Source organism: Aythya ferina (assembly GCF_964211825.1).
Source record: "Aythya ferina genome assembly, chromosome: 1".
NCBI lineage: Eukaryota > Metazoa > Chordata > Aves > Anseriformes > Anatidae > Aythya > Aythya ferina.
In genome coordinates, this window is record NC_140296.1 from 182,652,588 (window position 1) to 182,672,721 (window position 20,134).

Sequence of the window (20,134 nt, forward strand, 5' to 3'; positions counted from 1 at the left end):
GAGAATCCTGTGGAATCTGACAGAGTCAAACCTAACCTGAACTGGTTTGAATAGGATTTTTTAATGAATTGGAATAGAATCAGGAGTATTTTTCTGTTGTCCTTGTTGGTCCTGAACCAAGCTGACTAAACATTTATTTTTAGTCATTGCTTTAGAATAAACATTGTCCTAAAACCTGATATCCCCCATCAAGGACCTGTAGAGCACTCTTATTTTTTTTCTAATCTGCCTAAGGAGGGCTGTAACTAAAATGCAGTTCCTTGGAGAAGTCAGTTTTATTTCAATGCCTGTTGTGTTGGAATTGGTTTGCTATTTTAGCCAACAGCATGCTGTGAGTGCAAACAGGGCAAATCAGTCTGTCTTTCAGCAATTCTGACTAGAAATACATGCATTGTGTATCCCTGGTGTTGAGGTACTTAGGAACTGATTTATGGAGAGGAGGAAATGAGCTAATGGGGCTTCTTCTGTCCCTTTTGCCCTTCCTTCCAATAAACTCCATCTCTCCCTGTAAAGTTCTTCAACTCCTTATGTGCAGCAAAGCAACACAGCTTCTCACTTAGCTCCTCAACACCCACTGCAGATATAGGAAGTTAGAGAAAAGGTGAAAACTGTTGTAGCAGGAATGTGAATTATGTACAGGATCTGTCAGAGATGATGGAGGTAGTTGTCTAAGTCAGCTGAAGAACCACCTTGTAGTCTCATTCTGGGCAGATTAGCCTTCTTTTTTATTTTTATTTTTTATTTCACATGAACTGATTAATAAACTGCTGTTGGCTTGAACTAGAGCTGAGACAAAACAATTTATTTCAGAGATGATTCTAAATCTGAACTGATATGAAAAATGTGCAGTTTTGTATTCTTAATCTTTGTACCATTCTGTGGGAGAAACAAAGCTTGGGTGATCTTAGACTTTGGGAAGCTAGCAATGAAGTGTAGTGTGGTCTGAAGATTTTTTTCCATAATCTCTTTCTACATTGCAGTTCCAGGCTCTTTTGCCCTAAGGGTTTATCGAATTGCAATACACATGGATAACTTTCTACAGTATAAAAATACAGTGTGATGTTATTCAAGATTGCAGCATGATGCAAATATCCAAATGGCAGAGCTGATGTTATATGTGCAACCTTTACTTTGTAATTTCCTGGCAGTCAGGAGTTTAATTTTGTAATATAAGTCATTCTGTTTGTTTGTTTGTTTGTTTGTTTATTTATTTATTTATTTCCTACTGGCATTTCACTCAGCTTTATCAGAAACAGAATAGAGTCCCAGGCATTGCAGACCTTCCACCCAGATTTGTGCATAGGACAAATTTGTTTTAGTCAGTAAAGCCTGGGAAGGGCACTACTTGTTAGGATCAAGTTAATGGCACTGAAGACAGCAAAGCAAAGGAGGATCAGAGTAAGCTGCCTACTTATTTGCCATGGCTGGCTGTAGGCAATGATACAGTGGTTTTTTTTTTTTTTTTTTTTTTTTTTTTGAAAAGGAAAGTGGGAAGCACTTTTTACATTTAACTGTGCTATGCTGCCTGAAAAAAAATGAAAAGGCAATCATTCATGCCAACACAGACCAATGTGCTTGACAGTATTCATGCTCACAAGGCAGACTACAATGCTGTCTAGAAAATTCCATTGACTAAAGTGCATAGAAGTCTGTTGAAAGGAGATGTGGTGTCGGCACAGTGAATTCATCATAATGCATCACCAATAACTAGTGGTGTACAACAGGGGACCTTGCTAGGTCCAGTCTGTTCAACATCTTTGTTAATGGGGCAGAGTGCATCCTCAACGTGTTTGCAGGTGACAGAAAAGTGAGAAGAGTGGCTGATCCACCAGGGGGTCAAGCTGCCTTCCAGAGGGTTCTCCACTTGCTGGGGAAATGGGCTAGCAGTAATCTCATGCAGTTCAACAAGGAGAAGTGCAAAGTCCTGCACCTGGGGACAAACAACCCCCAGCATCAGTACATGCTGGGGACCACCCAGCTGGAAATTAGGTTGGTAGAAAGGGACCTGACGGTACTGGTGCACACCAAGGTGATCATGAACCAGCATGTACACTTGCCATAAAAAGGCTGGTGCTATCCTGGGCTATATTAGTAGGAATGTTGCCAGCAAGTTGAGGGAGGTGATCCTTCTCCTCTACCCAGCACTTGTGAGGCCACATCTGAAGCACTGTGTCCAGTTCAGGGCTCCCCAGTACAAGAGAGACATGAACTTACTGGGAAGAGTGGGATCAGGGCCACGAATGAAGGGCCACAAATTTAATGAAGGGGCTGGAGCATCTCTCATATGAGGATAGGCTGAGAGAGCTGGGACTGTTCAGCCTGAAGAACAGGAGGCTTGGGGGGATCTCATCAATGTGTGAAGGGATACCTTCACACATCAATACCTGAAGGGAAGGTACAAAGAAGACAGAGCCAGGCTCTTCTCAGTGGTGCCCAGTGCCAGGACAAGAGGCTATGGGCACAAACAAACACTAGAGGTTCTGTCTTCTGAACATCAGGAAACACTGCAGGTGACTGAGCACTGGCACAGTTTGATGCAACAAAACCTGCCTGGTACTCTATGTTGCTCCAGTTCTCTTTCCCTAAATCTCTGCTTGCAATATTGAGGAGGGTGAATTTGCTTGAGTGATGAAAGCAGCTGAGAGCACATTGTTGTGCAGGCTCACATTGTTGTGTTGTGTATGTCTCTAGGAGGATTCATGGCAAAAACCATCTGCGTATCTGCATATGTAAAAGTTCAGTCAAAACATAGGCTGTGGTGACTGATTTGTTTGTTTGTTTGTTTGTTTCCCAATATCTTTATTCTTTATTGTGTTTAGAACTTGTTAACCTGGGGTAAGGGTTCAAAGTGAAAGTCAGGTGGGGTAGCCCTTGGTACAGTACATTAACAAGATAAAAGGTTTTTACTATGACCTACTGCTGAAGCAGAGTTATGATTTCTGTTGCCCCAAACCAGTTGATAGTAAAAGGTTTTATCAAAGAAAGCTTAGACTGTGAGCAATATTTTTTTAAACCATAGCTACAGTCTGTTTCTGATATACTTACTCGTAAACAAAAACACATTCTCTGCCAGTGTGCTTTCTGGTGCTTCTCATGCCCCCCCCCCTCCCCCCCCTTATTTTTTTTTTTTTACTGTGCTAATTAATAACAACTGAAATTGACATTCTAAAGCAATTTTGATTTCTACCAGCCTTTTAATTTATGATCTTAAGCTCTGGTTTAGTTAATGTTCATTAGGTAAATGTTCACAAAATATATGTAATCTTTTTCACAGCTGCAAAAGTTTTTTGAGATGTTCTTCAAAAGCAGTTCTCCCCAGCAAGCCTTTAACAACATGAAGGAAGCTATAAGCAAACTTCTACTTGTAACTGAGGTCTTCAGTGAATTATCTGCCTCAGGACCAAGTTCTTTCAATCAGTAAGTAACTTGCAGAATTCATTGCTATTCTATTATTAAGATAACTCCTTAGATAGTAAAAACTGTAGAAGATGCATGACTCCTAAAATAACAAAATCCCCTCTATTTCATTAATCCTAATAGAATGAAGTATGGACATACTGTATCTAGGGAGTAAAACTCTTCAATATCTATAGGGTTTCTAGTTTGTGAAGAGGTTGTGATAAATACCGAGGACCTGATACTGTGTCCTCATGAAGTGTTTCAGGCAGCACAAATGAACAGAAATCACTCAAAATTGGGCCAGTTATCATAAAGCTGTATTTCCCATTAGTGAGCACTCTGTCTTGTGTCAAATATTTAAAGTTAGAGTAACCCAGACTGTTCTGAACTGGCTGGGGCAGGGAATACAAACAACACTGCAAATACTTTATGAAATGTACATTATGAAGTGTACTCAGGCAGCAACATTCATTTTTATGTGAATATTGCATAACTGTAATCACTTCTATTAGAGTCTTACAGTTCTTACACATAAATCAACATTATTTAATGATAAATACTAAGTAAGTTACTATTTATAATGCTTGTATGTTTTATAAATATATTTGAGAACATGGGTGTTTTAGTAGTAAAAATATAAATCTCATTATTTGTCAGGAATAAAGTTTACATTCTGAGTGAAGACAGTTGAAAGGAGGTGAGGAATATAGCAGGGATAGGACTATTTGTGAAGTGGTCCAAACTCTTAACATTTGTTTACCAACAGAATAGGTATACCTTATGTATATAGCACAAGATTTGCTTAGAGTTCCTCGTCCATCTCTTCAAACATCCCCCCAGGTGCATCTGGGTTTAGTAAGCCCAGTAAGTCTCACCTGATGGACATCTATTGCCCTCAGAATGTCTCCAAAGCTTTTGTGGGACTTCATTCTCATCAAAAAGCATTTCCTCCTCTGGTCCAGTTCACTTCCCTCACTGGTTTAAAAGTGCGCTGTACAGGTACTCTTGAATATATCACTGCTTTCATCAGCTCAAAATGTGACTCATCAATGGCTAAGGCTGCTGACTCTTAGAAATGTTTAGTCTATATTGTGTGCTTTCTCTGGACAAAGGTGTGTGCATTCTGTCATTGTAGCATATATTTCACAACAGTATCTAACTTTGTTGAATCTGATCCCTGTTATATTGTATTTCAGATGCAGCCAGTGTTTTCAAATGCTAACCTTTGACATTGGGTTCAGCACCTCCTTACACCCAGTAGTTCTTGAGGTGAGTAAATGACACTGAAATGTTTCTTTTTGAGTGTTTTTGTCTCCAAGAATGCCCAGAAGGTTGCAAGCTTACTGAACACAAGAAGAAGGGTATTGCTTCACCCCCCCAAAATTACACCAAACAGAACAAAACAAGGAAATCTCTATGATAGTTGCCCTCAAACCTCTGAGAAATGGACAAATACATTAATATTGATTTTGCCTAGAAGTGGCAAGTAGCTGTGGGAGAAACCAGTTGGGAAGGGACAGAGTTCCTGTGCTGAAGTTCACCACATCATATAAGCACGCAAACCTTTCAGTTTTAACTTTACTCCACTATTACCCAAGTGAATATCAGCTAAATAGAATATATAGGAAGCGTTGCATGCAATTAGAGTTAGGTATTAACTGTGCTAGAAAAAAGCATGAAGAGAGGAAGTTAAAATACCACAAATGGCTTTTAATACAAATTTAAAATCTGTGGGGAGCTGGGTGTCAGACTCAGTGACCCTCGTGGGTCCCTTTCAACCTGGAATATTCAATGATTCTATAAACTGCAGTGTATTTCTTCAGTTCATGTCCTGCCTTGACTTGCACTATGCTGCCTTCTCCTCCTGTGTTGACTTCTTCCGAGACAGTCCTCAAAGCCCTCAAAACCTGAGAAAGGTGACCATTAGCATAAACTCACCATGCCAGTTTTGTACCGTTCCTGTCTCAGAACAGCCCAGACAGAAACGAAAACTATATTTATTTCCAGCAGCTTTTCATTACTCTTGTACATACATGCATATATCTGGGCATGTAAAATCTGTCTCTACACACAATGTACAAAAGGGAAAAAAGATAGTAGTAAATATATCCTGGGAAATTACAGGAGACATTTTTTTCATCCTCAGTTAAGATGTGTTCAAGTTTCTAGTAACAGCAATGCAGTTAATGTCTCCATCCTTCACAAAGCCAAGACCTTTTAAACACAAAGGAAAAATGGACATATGAAACAAAGCATCCTGGCTTGTATCAGAAATAGCATGGCCAGCAGGACTAGGACAATGGTCATCCCCCTGTACTCAGATCTGGTGATGCTGCACCTCGAGTACTGTGTTAAGTGTTGGGCCCCTCACTACAATAAGGACATCAAGGTGCTGGAGCATGTCCAAAAAGAAGTGCAACGAAGCTGGTGTAGGGTCTAGAGAACAAGTCTTACAAGGAACAGCTGAGGAAGCTGGGTTTGTTTAGCCAGGAGAAAAAGAAGCTCAGGGAAAACCTTATCATGCTCTACATTTACCTTAAAGGAGGCTACAGCAAGGTGGGCTTTTGTTTTCCTTCCCAAGCACCACATGATAAGGCAAGAGGAAATAAATGGCCCCAAGTTGCACCAGGAGAGGTTTAGGTTGGATATTAGGAAAAATTTCTCCACTGAAAGGGTTATGAAGTATTGGAACAGGCTGCCCAGGGAAGTAGCTGAGTCCCTGTCCATGGAGGTATTTGAAAAACATGTAGATATAGAGCTTAATGACATGGTTTAATGGTGGACTTGTCAGTGTTTGGTTGGACCAGATGATCTGATGATCTTGGAGGTCTTTTCCAACCTAAATGATTATGTGATTCTATGACAGTTGGCACAATTAAAAACAACAAAAACTTGAAGACAAAATCTTTAATTAGTCTAACAAGACATCTTTAACTAGTAGAGGAAATGTGACATGTCATAACAATTTTAAGACTGGACAACAGGCTGCATATAAATTCTACCAAGAGTTGCTAAAAATTATAAACATAAAATATAATGATTTCCTGCTTGTATAGCAGTCTCAACCATCAGTCATAATCTATGCGTGTACAGTAAGCCTGTAGTGTTTACTAGTTTGAAAAAAAAAAAAAAATTACTTTTAAAAAATGATAATTTTTTAGTATCAATTAAGATTTTATTTTAGATTATATCTGCTAGAAATGAAGGTATGAAGTATGCATAAGACTCATGCAATTAGTTTATATTTGTGTTTAGAATAAAATAATAATTTATTTGTATATTTTATGAGCTTATTCATTGCGTTTATGTAGAGTAAAAATATATCTTTATCAGTAGCATCTCTTAAGTACCAGAGTTTTGCAAGAATCGTGCTAATTTATAAACTGACATTTTAAAAAATCAAATTTCAAAATGGAAAAAAGGCTCACATGAGGATGCAATGTTGTACTCTATCCGCTAGAGGTCAGCAAATATCGTGGCGTGTAGTTCTCACAGAAAATGTGGTACTGCATTTTCTATATTAAAATCCTGTTTTACTAGAGTTATCACGACTTTATTGTATAAACAGTTCCAGTTTGACAGTATATGGTTTTGAGAAGACAGGACTTGATTTACGAAATGTAAATTCTTACATTGTTCTCTAACAGGTGCATGAGAACTTTGACTTTCAAGATGACGAGGAATCAAATATTCAGGACCAAACCTTCAAAGAAGTTATTTTTGAAGATACTTTTAAATTTCTCTTATCTAATAAATCGCCAACTTCCAGTTTCAAAGAAACTTTAGAAAATGTGTATGGATTAACTGTGAGCAAGGTAGTTCATTTCACCTTTTTCTTAATAATAGTTATTTGAAAATAATTCATTCTAAATTGTATGCCTTTATGAAATTGTTGGTGCCAACATTTTGCAAGAAGGATTTATTCAATCAAAACTGTCTGTCTGTTGCTGAATTTCAGGAGAGTCATGAGAAAAACTGCATTTATATTGAAAAGGGAATGTAGTACAAATTTCCACTCTCAAATTATTTAATTTCCAAAAGTACAGGTCTTTAAAATATATTTAAAACTTTAACAAAATAATTCCCCCTATTAAAATTTTTAAAATGGTATTTTAATATACAGTTTTGTGAGTTTACATAAACCTACAGTTGATTAATTCAGACAAGTAGATTAATGAGCATTGGAATTAAATTTGGTTTCCTACTACCTTGTGCCTCATTTTGAATGCAAGATCCAACTGTAATTTTTTGCATTTTTAGGGTCTGTGTAAAGTCTGCATCACTTCTGAAAGCTGTTTATGACAAGCTGGGAACATCTTTAGCAGTATTTCTCTCGATTTTTGCACTTGTAAGGGGGCATTCTGAAGAGCCTCTTGCTTTCAAAATTTACAGAGATTAAGTCATCCATGAGACTTCTACCTCTCAGTCAGATATGATTAAAACAGGGTCATCTGTTCTAAATTTATGTTAGGATAAATTAGGTAGTCACAAACATAAGTGATGACATATGATATGATCAGCTAACTCTGTTTTCTATAGGAGACCAAACCACATTTCAGTCTACTTTGTTGTCTGTAGTTCACTGTCCACACATTTTTTTCCCATGGCAATTTATATGAGTTCTTTTCTATAAAATAAATGATGCACAGTTGACTTTATCATAGACTGATAAATGGGAAGAGTTATAAAGGAGCTGTTTTTAAGTGACTTCAGATGAGGTTTGGGTAAATCGAGAGCTGTTGTAACTTGTCCTTTTGATCACCAAAGGGACTGGGGTCTGATGAAAACGTATTGCTTTCCATATGATTTCAACTGTGTATGCTGTCCTTTCCTCTGCAGGATGGAATCTACCACAAAGAAGATGAGCAATGTTTGTCTTTAGAAGAGATAAATTCCATAATTACTTTCATAAAAGAGCTGAAGAATATTGGACAATTTGAGCTGGTAAAATCAGTTTTGTTATACTGGATTCATATTTTATGTAAATCTGCTAACATTTCTCCGTGATTACCATTCTCTGTTGTCTCAGGCGCATGCATCAGACTGTATGGAAAGGGAAGCTGGGGGATGGAGGTATACTTATTTTATTTGGGATTTTTGGATTTTAAAATAAAAGAGATAAAGAAATAAATCAGAATTTGAGTTAAAGATTAATTGAAAAGGACAGCTAAATCAGAAAAATAAAACTGAAAATAGAAGAAAGGAAAAGGAGAAAAAATATGTAAATTGCTTATGAGCTGTTAAAAAACCAGAATGACAGTAAAGCAAAGCACTTGCCAATGGAAGAACTGGAGACTGCTCAACATTAAGATCATGACCAAAGAAAAGATAGAGATGAAATAGTGTTAAAAAAGCAGACAGAATATGTTATATGCCTTCTTCATATGTCGTCGAGTCAATCATGGAATCATAGAATCATAGAACAGTTAGGGTTGGGAGAGACCTTAAAGATCATCTAGTTCCAACCCCCCTGCCATGGGCATGGACACTTCCCACTAGATCAGGTTGCTCAAAGCCCTATCTAACCTGGTCTTGAACACTTCCAGAGAAGGGACATCCACAACTTCTCTGGGCAACTTCTGCCAGTGCTTCAGAGAAAAGAATTTATTCCTGAAGTCTTTTTTTTCCTAAATTTTTAATTTATTCCTAAATGTTTTTAAGTTTAAAACCATTTCCTCTTGTCCTACCACTACACTCGCTGATAGAGTCCCTCCCCAGCTTTCCTGTAGGTCCCCTCTTGGGGAGTACTTGAAGTAGTGAATTCATTTTTTGGAGAAGAATAGAGATGGAGGAACAACAGTGTCCATGAATAGGCATGACAATTAAGGAGTCTTGAATTGAGGAGGAAGACTGGGGAAGTGGAAGATCAGCAACTAGATCCATTGTTCAGAAAGTCTTCTGAAAGACTTCAGATTTTTTTTTTTCCAGACCTCTGAATGGGTTTCAAGGCTAAAAATTGATGGGGTTTTTTGAAAAGGGAATTAGTTGTATAGATCTGGAAGTCAGATCTGTTGACTTCCAGATTAACTCTGTAAGTCAAACCAGAGACCTTGAGAGGCTAGGGAGGTAGACTTCCATGTCAGTACTAGCAAGCCTGATTTGCAGGGATGGGCAAGACTGTAATTTTTTACATTTGCGTGAAAGAGCATTTATATTAATATATCTGTATGTTATAATATACACTGTCTTCTAATCTTTTCTCACTTCTATGCAATTTAAAAATGTAACATGTAGTCCCTAATCAGTATCTCTCTTCTCAGCTTTTCCCTTCTGCAGCACCCAAGATTCAAACTTTACTGCGTGACCTGTATCACATGGTAGACCCAATGAGACGGCTTGGTTCAGTCCTGACTGTACATTGGTTGCTTTCCAGTTTACTTGAAAAATTCAAGTTCATGACTAAAGAGGCACATACAAATCTTTCAGAATGGTAAGATAGCTATTATACAATACGTTGAAGGTAGTTTCTCAACTGATATAAACTGGAGTAGCTCCAGTGAGTACCATGAAACATAATCCTTCAGCAGCTGTAGGTGGATTTACAGCATTAGAGAGGAAGATCTATCATTCCACCATAGAGCACTGTCAGCCATTCTGCCATTAGTGTTGCAGCTAGGTGTCGACATAGCACATATTTTTTTTCCCTTTTGCTTCTCTTTCTAATACAGAGGTCCCTGTGTTAAAAAAGTAATTGGAGCTAGAGTAATTTTTATTTTATTTTATTTTATTTTATTTTATTTTATTTTATTTTATTTTATTTTATTTTATTTTATTTTATTTTAGAAATGTGAGGTGAATTAGGTAGGCTGTTCCTGAAAATAATCAGAGTCAAAATTAATAGAGTTTACTACTCTCATTTAATTTATTCACCAATTAGAAACAAAACTGTAAAGAAAAGACAGAACTTCAGGTGGATTTTCCAGAAGGGTTCAATGATTTTCAGTGGCTCTAAATTTTCCATGTCCAACAAGATGACAGGTCAAGAGTTGTATACTCTGAGAACCTCATTTTAACTCTATTTGAAAAGCTTGAAAAATACTGTATTGACAAGACCAGATCTATTGAGCTTCTGGCAAGAGATTGTAACTTTAAGAAGGATGAAAGGAAGGAAAAGTAAAAAGTTGTGGTATACAATGTATTTAATATAAAATATGGGGGGAAAAAAGTGTTCTCTGCGCTTATTATTTCCTGACTAATGACATTTCACATTTCATAGATGAGTATGCCATAGTTCTTTACTGAATAGAGGCATATATTATATTGTTTATGCAAACAGATATATTAAAAAATGTCTGTGCTCCATTCCACTGCTTTCCAAGTTAAATGGGCAACTGACATTACTGTGTGCATTTTGCTTGGAGAATGCTGTAGTCGCTATATAAGGCATCTGTAAGACTTTTTAAATTTTAATTTTGTTTCTCAATGAAATGAGTATGGCTTTCAGCATGCCAATAGTCATCTGTATCCTTGCTTAGATGTAAAGTGAAGATTACACTTTACCACTGTGCTAGTTAACTGTTTATTAGTGTTTTGAAAATACACAGTTCCATGAATGTACTAAACATTATTATTGTTACTGCTGGCCACTCCATGAAAAGTAACTCAAAGATGCAGCTGCTTGCATTCATGTATAAGCCTTTGCCCTTTTGCCAAAATATTTAGGTTTGCATATCAAAGCATACCAACCTTTAGCAGCTTTCTGTTCTAATCTAAGCTGTGCCACTCATTCACTTTGAGCAAGCCCTTTGGCCTCTTTTTCCTTGAAGCTAAACCTTACTGTATGTATATAAATATATAGAAGTAGCATGACCTTTCTCCAGGGCATAGGCCAATCTGCTTCTTTGCACTGTTCTGCAATGGCTAAGCTAATAATACTGTTCTGCTAATTCACTGTATAAAAAATACGTGAATGCTAATCATAATCTCCCACTCCTATAGCTACACACATGTGATGGTGATGCATGTGTCAGATATGCATGTAATTATACATAATTGCAAGGAAGAAAGATGTGAGTAAAGCTTACTCCCCAAATTACTCAGGTATGCATTCTTTTTGAGTTTTGATTAATCCTTGAGATTCCCATCTTCGATGAGTTTGTATATCAGAACAATTTTTTGATTTTCTTCACTTAAAGGCAGTTTGTTTGATTGGTGTATTTAACTGTTCTTGTTTCTCTGACTATGCAAAATTAGTACTTCCATTTACAAAAGCCAATGATTAGCATAGCTGACTGTCCAAACAGACAGCATGGACAATTATGGGAAAAATAATGGCTTTTGACTTAGATCTTGTACAGTTAAGCAATTCACTGATCATGAATCTGTAGAATAGAGACAGGATTTAAACAGATTTCTTTCTTCCTTTCTTTCTTTCTGCCTTTCTTAACCCATTTCATCTATGCTGATAGTATTGAAACCTTCAGTGACACTAGTGAACTCTCTGAATTCCTCCCACAGGAGAAGCAAGAAGAGTTCTAGAAACTCATCTATAACTATTATGAACTGGTTACAGCTTAGGTGAGAATTACAGTCACATATGTATTGTTATAATATATGACAAAGTTTCTTGAAAGTGATGAAGGGGTACCACCTAATATGTTATGTACATTGAAACCAATTTCCTACTATGTTCAGAATACTGATTTTGTGATCCATTAAAAATTGTACCACCCACAATTAATGCATCTATTAGAGGCCCCCAAAGTGTCCAGTTCTATGTTTGTTTGTTTGTTTCACCTTTTCAGTTTTAATCATATGGAAGATATTATCTCTACACATCCTTTATGGCTTATGTCTGATTGATCAGACCATCCTAGCTCCATTACTGTTATTGCTGTCTGTCCTTTAGCTATCTCATTTGTTGAACCAGAGAGTCCTAAAGGACTCTCAGATTTACTGTTAGTAGTTTGTGAGGTACACAAGCATATTTCTCCCCCCACCCTGGTTACCTAATGTACAGTCATTAGTTTCATTAGATCTAATTGCAAAGTGCAGAGACAATGCACTCATCTGTGCTTGATACAAGATAATAGGTCATACAAGAGAGTGAGAAAAAAATAAAAAGGGGCAGTTTATGCAGATGAAGGTCCTTTCTTGGGTAACAGCTTGTGGAGGAAAGGATTCTGCAGAGTGCAGGACTTTCTGTCTGAGGAAGATCTTCATAACTGCACTGTTCCTCAGTCCTGCTGACTGGGAGAAGCTTGGAGAATGGAAAACAATTAAAAAGCTAAGTCTTCAGCAGAAAATACAGTAATCTGAGTATCTTTCTGTAATACTGTTTCTAAATATTACATTTTGATATCTTGTTGTAATAGAATTATTATATGAATATAGAATATATTATATATTATTATATTATTATATAATATTATTATTACTATAGAATTATTATATGTCTCTTAGTATTGCCTGATGATAATCACAATCTTTTTACAGAATTGACACATAGAGGTCACACAGTTCCTTTAGGAGCTGGGGCCTTGCAGCAGTGATGGTTGTCATGCTCCTTTGGTGTGCTCTGGCTAAACCAAAGCCTAGCATTTTCCTAGAGTTAAGACATCTTGTTTTCACTTTACAACAAGATTTGGAAAAAAATATAATACACTAAGTAACAGTGGAAAGGAAAAAAAATCTTATTTGAGAGGTGTTAGCCATTAACTCCTTGGCAAACAAAAAGAGGTATATAAATGACTTATAACTCAGAAAACAAACTCTCTAATAGTTTGTTAAGTGCTTCCTTTGAAGAAGGTCATGAATGCGCATGAAAAAGGGTGGTGTCTAGACAGTGCAAGATGTCAAAACTACGTGTTCATGCACATACAGACACAAACATCTGCCAGGAGACTTTTTTTTTTTTTTTTTTCCCCTTATCTCAGTGTGGTAATGCAGAAACCTCTGTTTTAGCATTTGACAGTTTACCTTTTACCATGATGGATTTTACTATTGCTTTCAACAGCTCTTACTGAAACATCAGTATCTGCTTGCATAGAACCTCACCACCTCCCTTGCCTGTCACAGACAGTGACCTCACGTCTTTCAAAATTAAAACTGAATGGACAGTATCTGGGAAGAAACTGCTTTACGAGTACTTTTACAGGAAACACTGGAAGAAAAGCATCTGAAACCTTTAAGAAATGATACTGGATCTCTGTAAAGGCCTTATCAGCCAGGGTCCAGTATATGGATTGGAAAGGCCTGCTGCCTTTCTTGTTCTATGCTCCCAAAATTTTATATGAAAGGGAAAATAAATGCAGAGTTAGCAAACTAGGAGCCACTAACATGCTAATGAATAGTTGCAAATGGCTTGTGTTTGTTTGCTTTTTTTGCAGGATGAATTATATATATAATCTGGATGTTGGTCATGTGTTTGGCTGAATAAGCAAACAAAGCAAAACACATAGATATTCTTTTATATAAAGTCATGCTAACCTCAATACAGATATTCACCACGACACAAGCCTTCATTCTTATTTAATTATTTATGAACAAAGTCTAACTTTAACCTCAAGAATATACAAGAAGCTGCATAAAACAGTTAAGAAAGATGGCACAGGTTATTTTATTCTTGGCGATATTCACTTTTCCCAGCAATTCAACTTTTTTTTTTTTTTAATTTATTTCTGTTTTTATTTTTTTTTCATGTTATTTACTATAATTTATTGTAGAATGTATGTTTTCTATCACATTCATTCAGGTAATATTGCTAATGCTGGGAACAGGAATCCAGACAATAAATCTTTCCATGGAGAATATTAACATACCATGTGCCATGGGTTGCCATATAGAAATTTCTGAAAAATTTTCCATGGATTTTCTTCCTTCCATTCATGTAGAAATATGTCTGCTATTGAATTGACAGGAATTCTTCTCAAGAAAATGCAAGACCTAAGCAAAACGTTCCTTTTAACCTGAGGAAGAATCATGAAGGTAAGGAATCAGAGTAAGATCTTTTATATACTGCGGTCTTTCCTATTTGTGCCACTTCTGACAATATATATAATTTAGATTACATTAGTTTGCATTCAAGCTGGGAGATCTTGGCTTACTACACACAAAAGAGCAATTTCTTCCTTATGTTCTTAAGTGTTCGGCTGAGATGATAAACAATGTTCATGAGCCTAAAGCAAAATCTGACACTGAAATGAATAAAAGTATACTGTATTTTCTATAATTAACAAAATAAGAGCTCTTTTTCCTATAGAATTGTGATCCAGGCATAAATTTAGAGCATAAAATTGTTAATTGTTTCTGTTTATCTTTCAGCATTGTTTTATTCCAGTAAGAATAAAGAAAGACAATGCAGTTATGGTAAGTCAAGGGCTTTCTAGACCACTAGGAAGGAAAAAGAGAGATTACTTGAATACATTTATTTCTTTTTTTTTTTCTTTTTTTTTTTTTCTGTATAACCTTTCAGTGAATGGAGTATAATGGAGTATCTGTGGGCTGTTACATAATAAAGGAACATTTTAAAATAGTGTTTATAATCACTCAATGATTAGGCTGTAATGTTAAATAAGCCTCAAGCACAAAGTTAACATTTCTGTGCATGCTTATTAATGTGCATATTCCAGCACTCATTGATTCTTTGATGTGCTTCAGTAAGCTTTTGCCCCTTATTTCCAAGAACTTTAGCATACATCTGTTTTTGTGAAATAGCCTTTAAACTTGCATGAAATTGAATCAACCTTATATCAGGCCACTCTTCAGTCCAGAGATTTTAAAGACCTGCTTAAGAGAAGAAGAATTTTCCTAGGTACATGTTTGTAGTGCTGCTGTCTTTAGTGGGAGCAGTGCTTTCTGCTGCCTTCCTCATTGACATGTTGTCTCAGCAGTCATTTTATAAATATGAAATTGCTCTGCAGAGGAAAGGCTTTTCTACCCAATCAGCCTCATTTCCTCTCCATTATTGATTTTACCATGCTTCCAGGAACTCCTGTATCAGTCAGAGGCCAGAAATGTTGTTGGGCTGGCTGAGTCACATCACCATTCTGATTGCTTGCCATTTTATTTTGAAGATATCTCATCTAATTTTATTTTGAAAATTCCTCCTCAGTTCTAAGCTATTAGTGAGACAATCCTCTAGGTAATGCATACAGTATCTGGGGAGCTGTTTATGCTGACATATATTCAGTACTTATTTAACAATTTACATCAACTTGTGAACCTCTATTCCCCTGCAAATCTATTCCAAATGCTGTTCTTTCACTGAAATAACTGATTCTACATTTTAATCTACACAAGACAGAACAGAACTTGCCCTGTTTAGTTTCCCAAGACTGATACTAAGGTAGAAAAGGCTCATGCAGAAATGCATCCTTTATGTTATGGCATTTTAAAAAATGTTTTAAGCCACCAGATTTGTTCAGATATTATAGAGAGAGTCTCCTGGCTGGAGTAGTTTCTGAAATACTCAGTTTTAAACACATGCTAGAGAATATATGTGGAAAAAAATTTTGAATGTGTAATTGTTCTGTAAATCTTATTTCAATAGGTTGGATTAAAATATTTGTCATAAGTGAGTTGCCAGCAAATAATTATTCTCAGAAGTCATTTGGCAGACACTACAAAATAAAGGATACGTTTGAGCAAATAGGATCTGATTGTGGAGATTTCATACACAAGGAAGTAGTCGGAATTTTTTGATTTAGGAATTTTAATAAATCATGCTTCTAGCTGTACTATAAATGACCCCATGGGTCTAGATATCTCCATGTGACTTTTCTTATGAACAGTAATAATACATCTATCATGTTTTGATTTTTATTGGCAATTACACATGTACATAAACCCTGTATACGGGCTGGTACTTAAGTAGGTTATGAATTTTGGCCTAACTTTCTTTGAGTTCCAGTTAACCAACTGGAGACGGGATCTCCCAGAACTAATCCTTGCATTCTAAAAGGCTTACTCAGACTTCAATTTTCTGGCTTTAACTAGTCATTGGGCATTGAATGATTGAAAGCCCTTCAGGGTCAGAAAATTTCTCTCAAGTGCCAATACAACATCCATTAAGACCTTGTAGCAGAATTATCAATCTCAGAGTGATCAGGTAGTAAAAATCTTATCACTGTGCATTTTGTTAATCTGCCAGAAGTTGCATGTTACTTATAAATGTTCATACATTTCACAGGTTGTTTTTGTTTGTTTGTCTGTTTGTTTGATGCCTTCTTGGAACAGATAAAGATACCCTATCTCATATCAGGCAGATCTTCACCAGTCCACAGCTGGATTTGAACCCTCAGTTTAACCCAAAGATCAAGGAATACTACGCAGAAGTCCCATTTGACATGGTAACAGTGAAAATTGGAGCAGAACCTTCTAACTGTCAATGCCAAGTACACCTCGATGAGAAGAAAGGACCAAGGTATGCACAACAAAATATGCACATGAAAGGTAAAAGTGTTGTGAACATTGGAAATATATCAGAATATTACAGAATTGTTTTGTGCTTCCAAAAGCACTGATTACTTTGATGTTAGTCACAGGAAAGTCAAAGGGATTTCAACACTCTGATGTTTTTATCTATTTGTCAATGTCTTGAAGGCAATGCCAATATGTTGTCAAACCATAATTAGCCCTAGCTTTATGCAGTTCACAGTTACAAATGTCTCCCCAGCTTCTCTAGTCACAGTCCAGCTGTGGTGGGAACACAACATCCTTACACTGCACACAGTAGAACAGCAATGAATATGAGTTTTCATATTGAAGTCTCGATTTTGCACTGTGGTCTACACTACTGCTCTGCTGGGCTTGCTCATTCTGCCAGCAGTCTGCTTACATGGATCTACAGTCTGCTTAGGTGAGGTGGGACCAGAAGAGAAAATAAGTGTATTCATTCAACTTGATCCATGTTCAGCAGAATCACTTAGTAAGGTGTCATCATCAGGATGAGTCTCAGCTTATCCAGCCTTTTAGAACAGTATAAAGCTGCAGGATAGGGCTGAGAGCAGTCATCAGTAAACATCTGGTTTGAGCAACGACCCATGATCAGCCATGGTCTTTAATTGCTACTGTGGTCCTTGGCACAGTTTTGGCTTTCCCAGCCATCCATCTCAAAAACAGCAGCGTGTGCTGGAGACTGTTCCCAGTAGGCATTTTGGGCCAAACCACCCTGCTTTTGGATGTTGGGAAGGCAAGAAGTGTTTTTTTATCTGGGCCAGATAGCTTAGAACTAAAGGACTGGCCTATGTACTTAGCCATTAGTAAAAGATTTCCATGTTGATCAGGGGACATTTAAAAGAGAGAGCAGGGACAGGGATTCACTTGAGAGAAAACACCCAAGCAATTACTAAGCTAGTTTTGCTTCATGGCATAAAGTGCCTGTGCAATTTTGACTGACTGTGAAGCAGACACTTTAACTTAGAATGTCTGCTAATAATCAGTCAACCAGTGCTGGTCTGTACAATTGATGATGACCTTATACCTAATATGCTTCCCGTATTTTCAATAAAAAATCAGTCCTTATTTATGATTGAAAAAGAAGCTCCCATAAAGTTCTGCTATGCAATTTTTAGCATTTTAATGTTAATACCTGTTACAGCTGTATAAGCAATATAATAAAAATCTGAAAGAAAGAAAAAAAAAAAAAGAAAAAAAAGAAAAAAAAAGAGAGTTCTTCCTTGTAAAAGGAAAACAGAATAACTTTATGTCCTTTCCACTGATCATTAAAAGCTCTGCATGTGCAGGTTCTGTGTCTTTCAGCATTTCTTGTTTCACTGCAAAGGGAAGAAGAGCACAGTCAAGCTTTGTTCTTTTATGTCACACTGAGCAGCTTGTCTGGGACTCCATCATGCTTGGCTAGTGAACAATTTCTATGTCTAGCTGACACTTCTAGTCTTGCTTGTCTCCCTGCTGACTTTACCACTGACTTGAACCTGCCAGGAATTATTGTCCTTAGTGCCTTCATTCACAGATTTCATGTCAAAATTGTTGCCACAGCTACTGCAGCTGTTTTCACTAAGTGTCACTGTCAGTATTTTATCTTGAAGAATTTAAAATTCTTTTTGCAAGACTTAATTTACACTTTTTTATTTTTATTTTTAGTGTAAAACCATATGTATTTTGTCAGAGAAAGAAACTTTTAGAAATAGAAGCCTCAAGGAACAAGTAAAGTTTAGCTGCCATATGCAACACAGTGTAAATCTTTGTTTATTTAGTGTTAATTCCACTTCCCTGTTTTGCCTTGCAGTGTTGCTAACTACCCACTTGGCCTTGGATTGAACAAAGTCACAGTTCTTGTAACAGATGATTCGCAACCCAACCCTCAGGTTGTGAACAGCTATAAAATCACAATTTATCGGGAGGACCGCCCTAGTCTGCCTTTGTTTGATGACTACATGATATGTGGTTTTGTGCAGGTATTGTCTCTCTTTTCTTTTACTACACAAATTAATATTGAGTTTATCTGCTTTCTGTGTAAACTAGGGTACATGGGCCTAAGCTAGTGTAGTGTCAGTTCTGGTGAGATTAGAATCTGAGTTCTAAATGCTATAATTGTATGAAACACAATTTTTTACACAAATATTTACACAACTTTTGGGTTATAAAAAGTAATTCCAGCTTAACTACTTGTTACAGTTAGCCTGCATTTGAGAGCTCCAGGTTAATTAATCCTTACTTTGGTCAGCCAAAATCTTACCCATCTGAGAGCTCTTGTTAGCTTGTAGGAGAACAGTCTGTCAGTACCACACAGTGGGCAGACTGCTGTTTCTATAACTATCTGTGACACTGGAGCCATGGAAATTCTTTTACCAACAAAGATATCTATGATGTTGGCACATTTGTGTCACTGTTCAGGACAAATACTGCTATAAGATCTATGAATGAAAAGTTTTTATTCTAGAAGACTGATAGACACAATGGAAAAAAGAGAAACAAACAAACAAACAAAAAAAGCTGATTATTCAAAAGGAAGGGATGATTGCTGCTTAGATCCCATTTATGCAAATACAAATTTGAGTATACAAATAAATTACTTCTAACAAATAACAACACTTAGAAAGCAATGGGTCTCTTGAAGGGAAAAAATGGTGAGAGTCTATCCCATAGGGCTTAGGAGGGGATTTTGGATGTGGTCTACCTTGACTTCAGCAAGGCTTTTGACACCGTCTCCCACAGCATTCTCCTCAAGAAACTGGCTGCTCTTGTCTTGGACTGGCGCACACTTCGTTGGGTTAGAAACTGGCTGGATAGCCGGGCCCAAAGAGTCGTGGTGAATGGAGCCAAGTCCAGTTGGAGGCCAGTCACTAGTGGCGTCCCCCAGGGCTCGGTGCTGGGGCCGGTCCTCTTTAATATCTTCATCGATGATCTGGACGAGGGCATCGAGTGCACCCTCAGTAAGTTCGCAGATGACACCAAGTTAGGTGCGTGTGTCGATCTGCTTGAGGGTAGGAAAGCTCTGCAGGAGGATCTGGATAGGCTGCACTGATGGGCTGAGGTCAACTGCATGAAGTTCAACAAGGCCAAGTGCCGGGTCCTGCACCTGGGGCGCAATAACCCCAAGCAGAGCTACAGGCTGGGAGAGGAATGGTTGGAGAGCTGCCAGGCAGAGAAGGACCTGGGAGTGATGGTGGATAGTCGGCTGAATATGAGCCAGCAGTGTGCTCAGGTGGCCAAGAAGGCCAACGGCATCCTGGCTTGTATCAGGAACAGTGTGACCAGCAGGGCTAGGGAGGTGATCGTCCCCCTGTACTCAGCTCTGGTGAGGCCGCACCTCGAGTACTGTGTTCAGTTTTGG

At 37.3% G+C, this 20,134-nt stretch overlaps 1 protein-coding gene across 4 annotated transcripts in view; it reads left to right on the plus strand.

The window, feature by feature from the left end:
• CPED1 (cadherin like and PC-esterase domain containing 1) overlaps positions 1-20,134 on the plus strand; it is a 147,373-nt gene that overhangs the window by 60,152 nt on the left and 67,087 nt on the right. For 3 of the 4 annotated variants that reach the window (XM_084532759.1, XM_084532762.1, XM_084532760.1), the window contains exons 8-17: positions 3,275-3,417; positions 4,596-4,668; positions 7,047-7,214; positions 8,239-8,343; positions 9,660-9,829; positions 11,857-11,916; positions 14,258-14,325; positions 14,662-14,706; positions 16,576-16,762; positions 18,587-18,755. In XM_084532759.1, coding sequence (XP_084388885.1) covers positions 3,275-3,417; positions 4,596-4,668; positions 7,047-7,214; positions 8,239-8,343; positions 9,660-9,829; positions 11,857-11,916; positions 14,258-14,325; positions 14,662-14,706; positions 16,576-16,762; positions 18,587-18,755 — 1,188 coding nt within the window. The remainder of the gene's footprint in view (positions 1-3,274; positions 3,418-4,595; positions 4,669-7,046; positions 7,215-8,238; positions 8,344-9,659; positions 9,830-11,856; positions 11,917-14,257; positions 14,326-14,661; positions 14,707-16,575; positions 16,763-18,586; positions 18,756-20,134) is intronic. The other variant, XM_084532761.1, reaches the window with a different exon arrangement.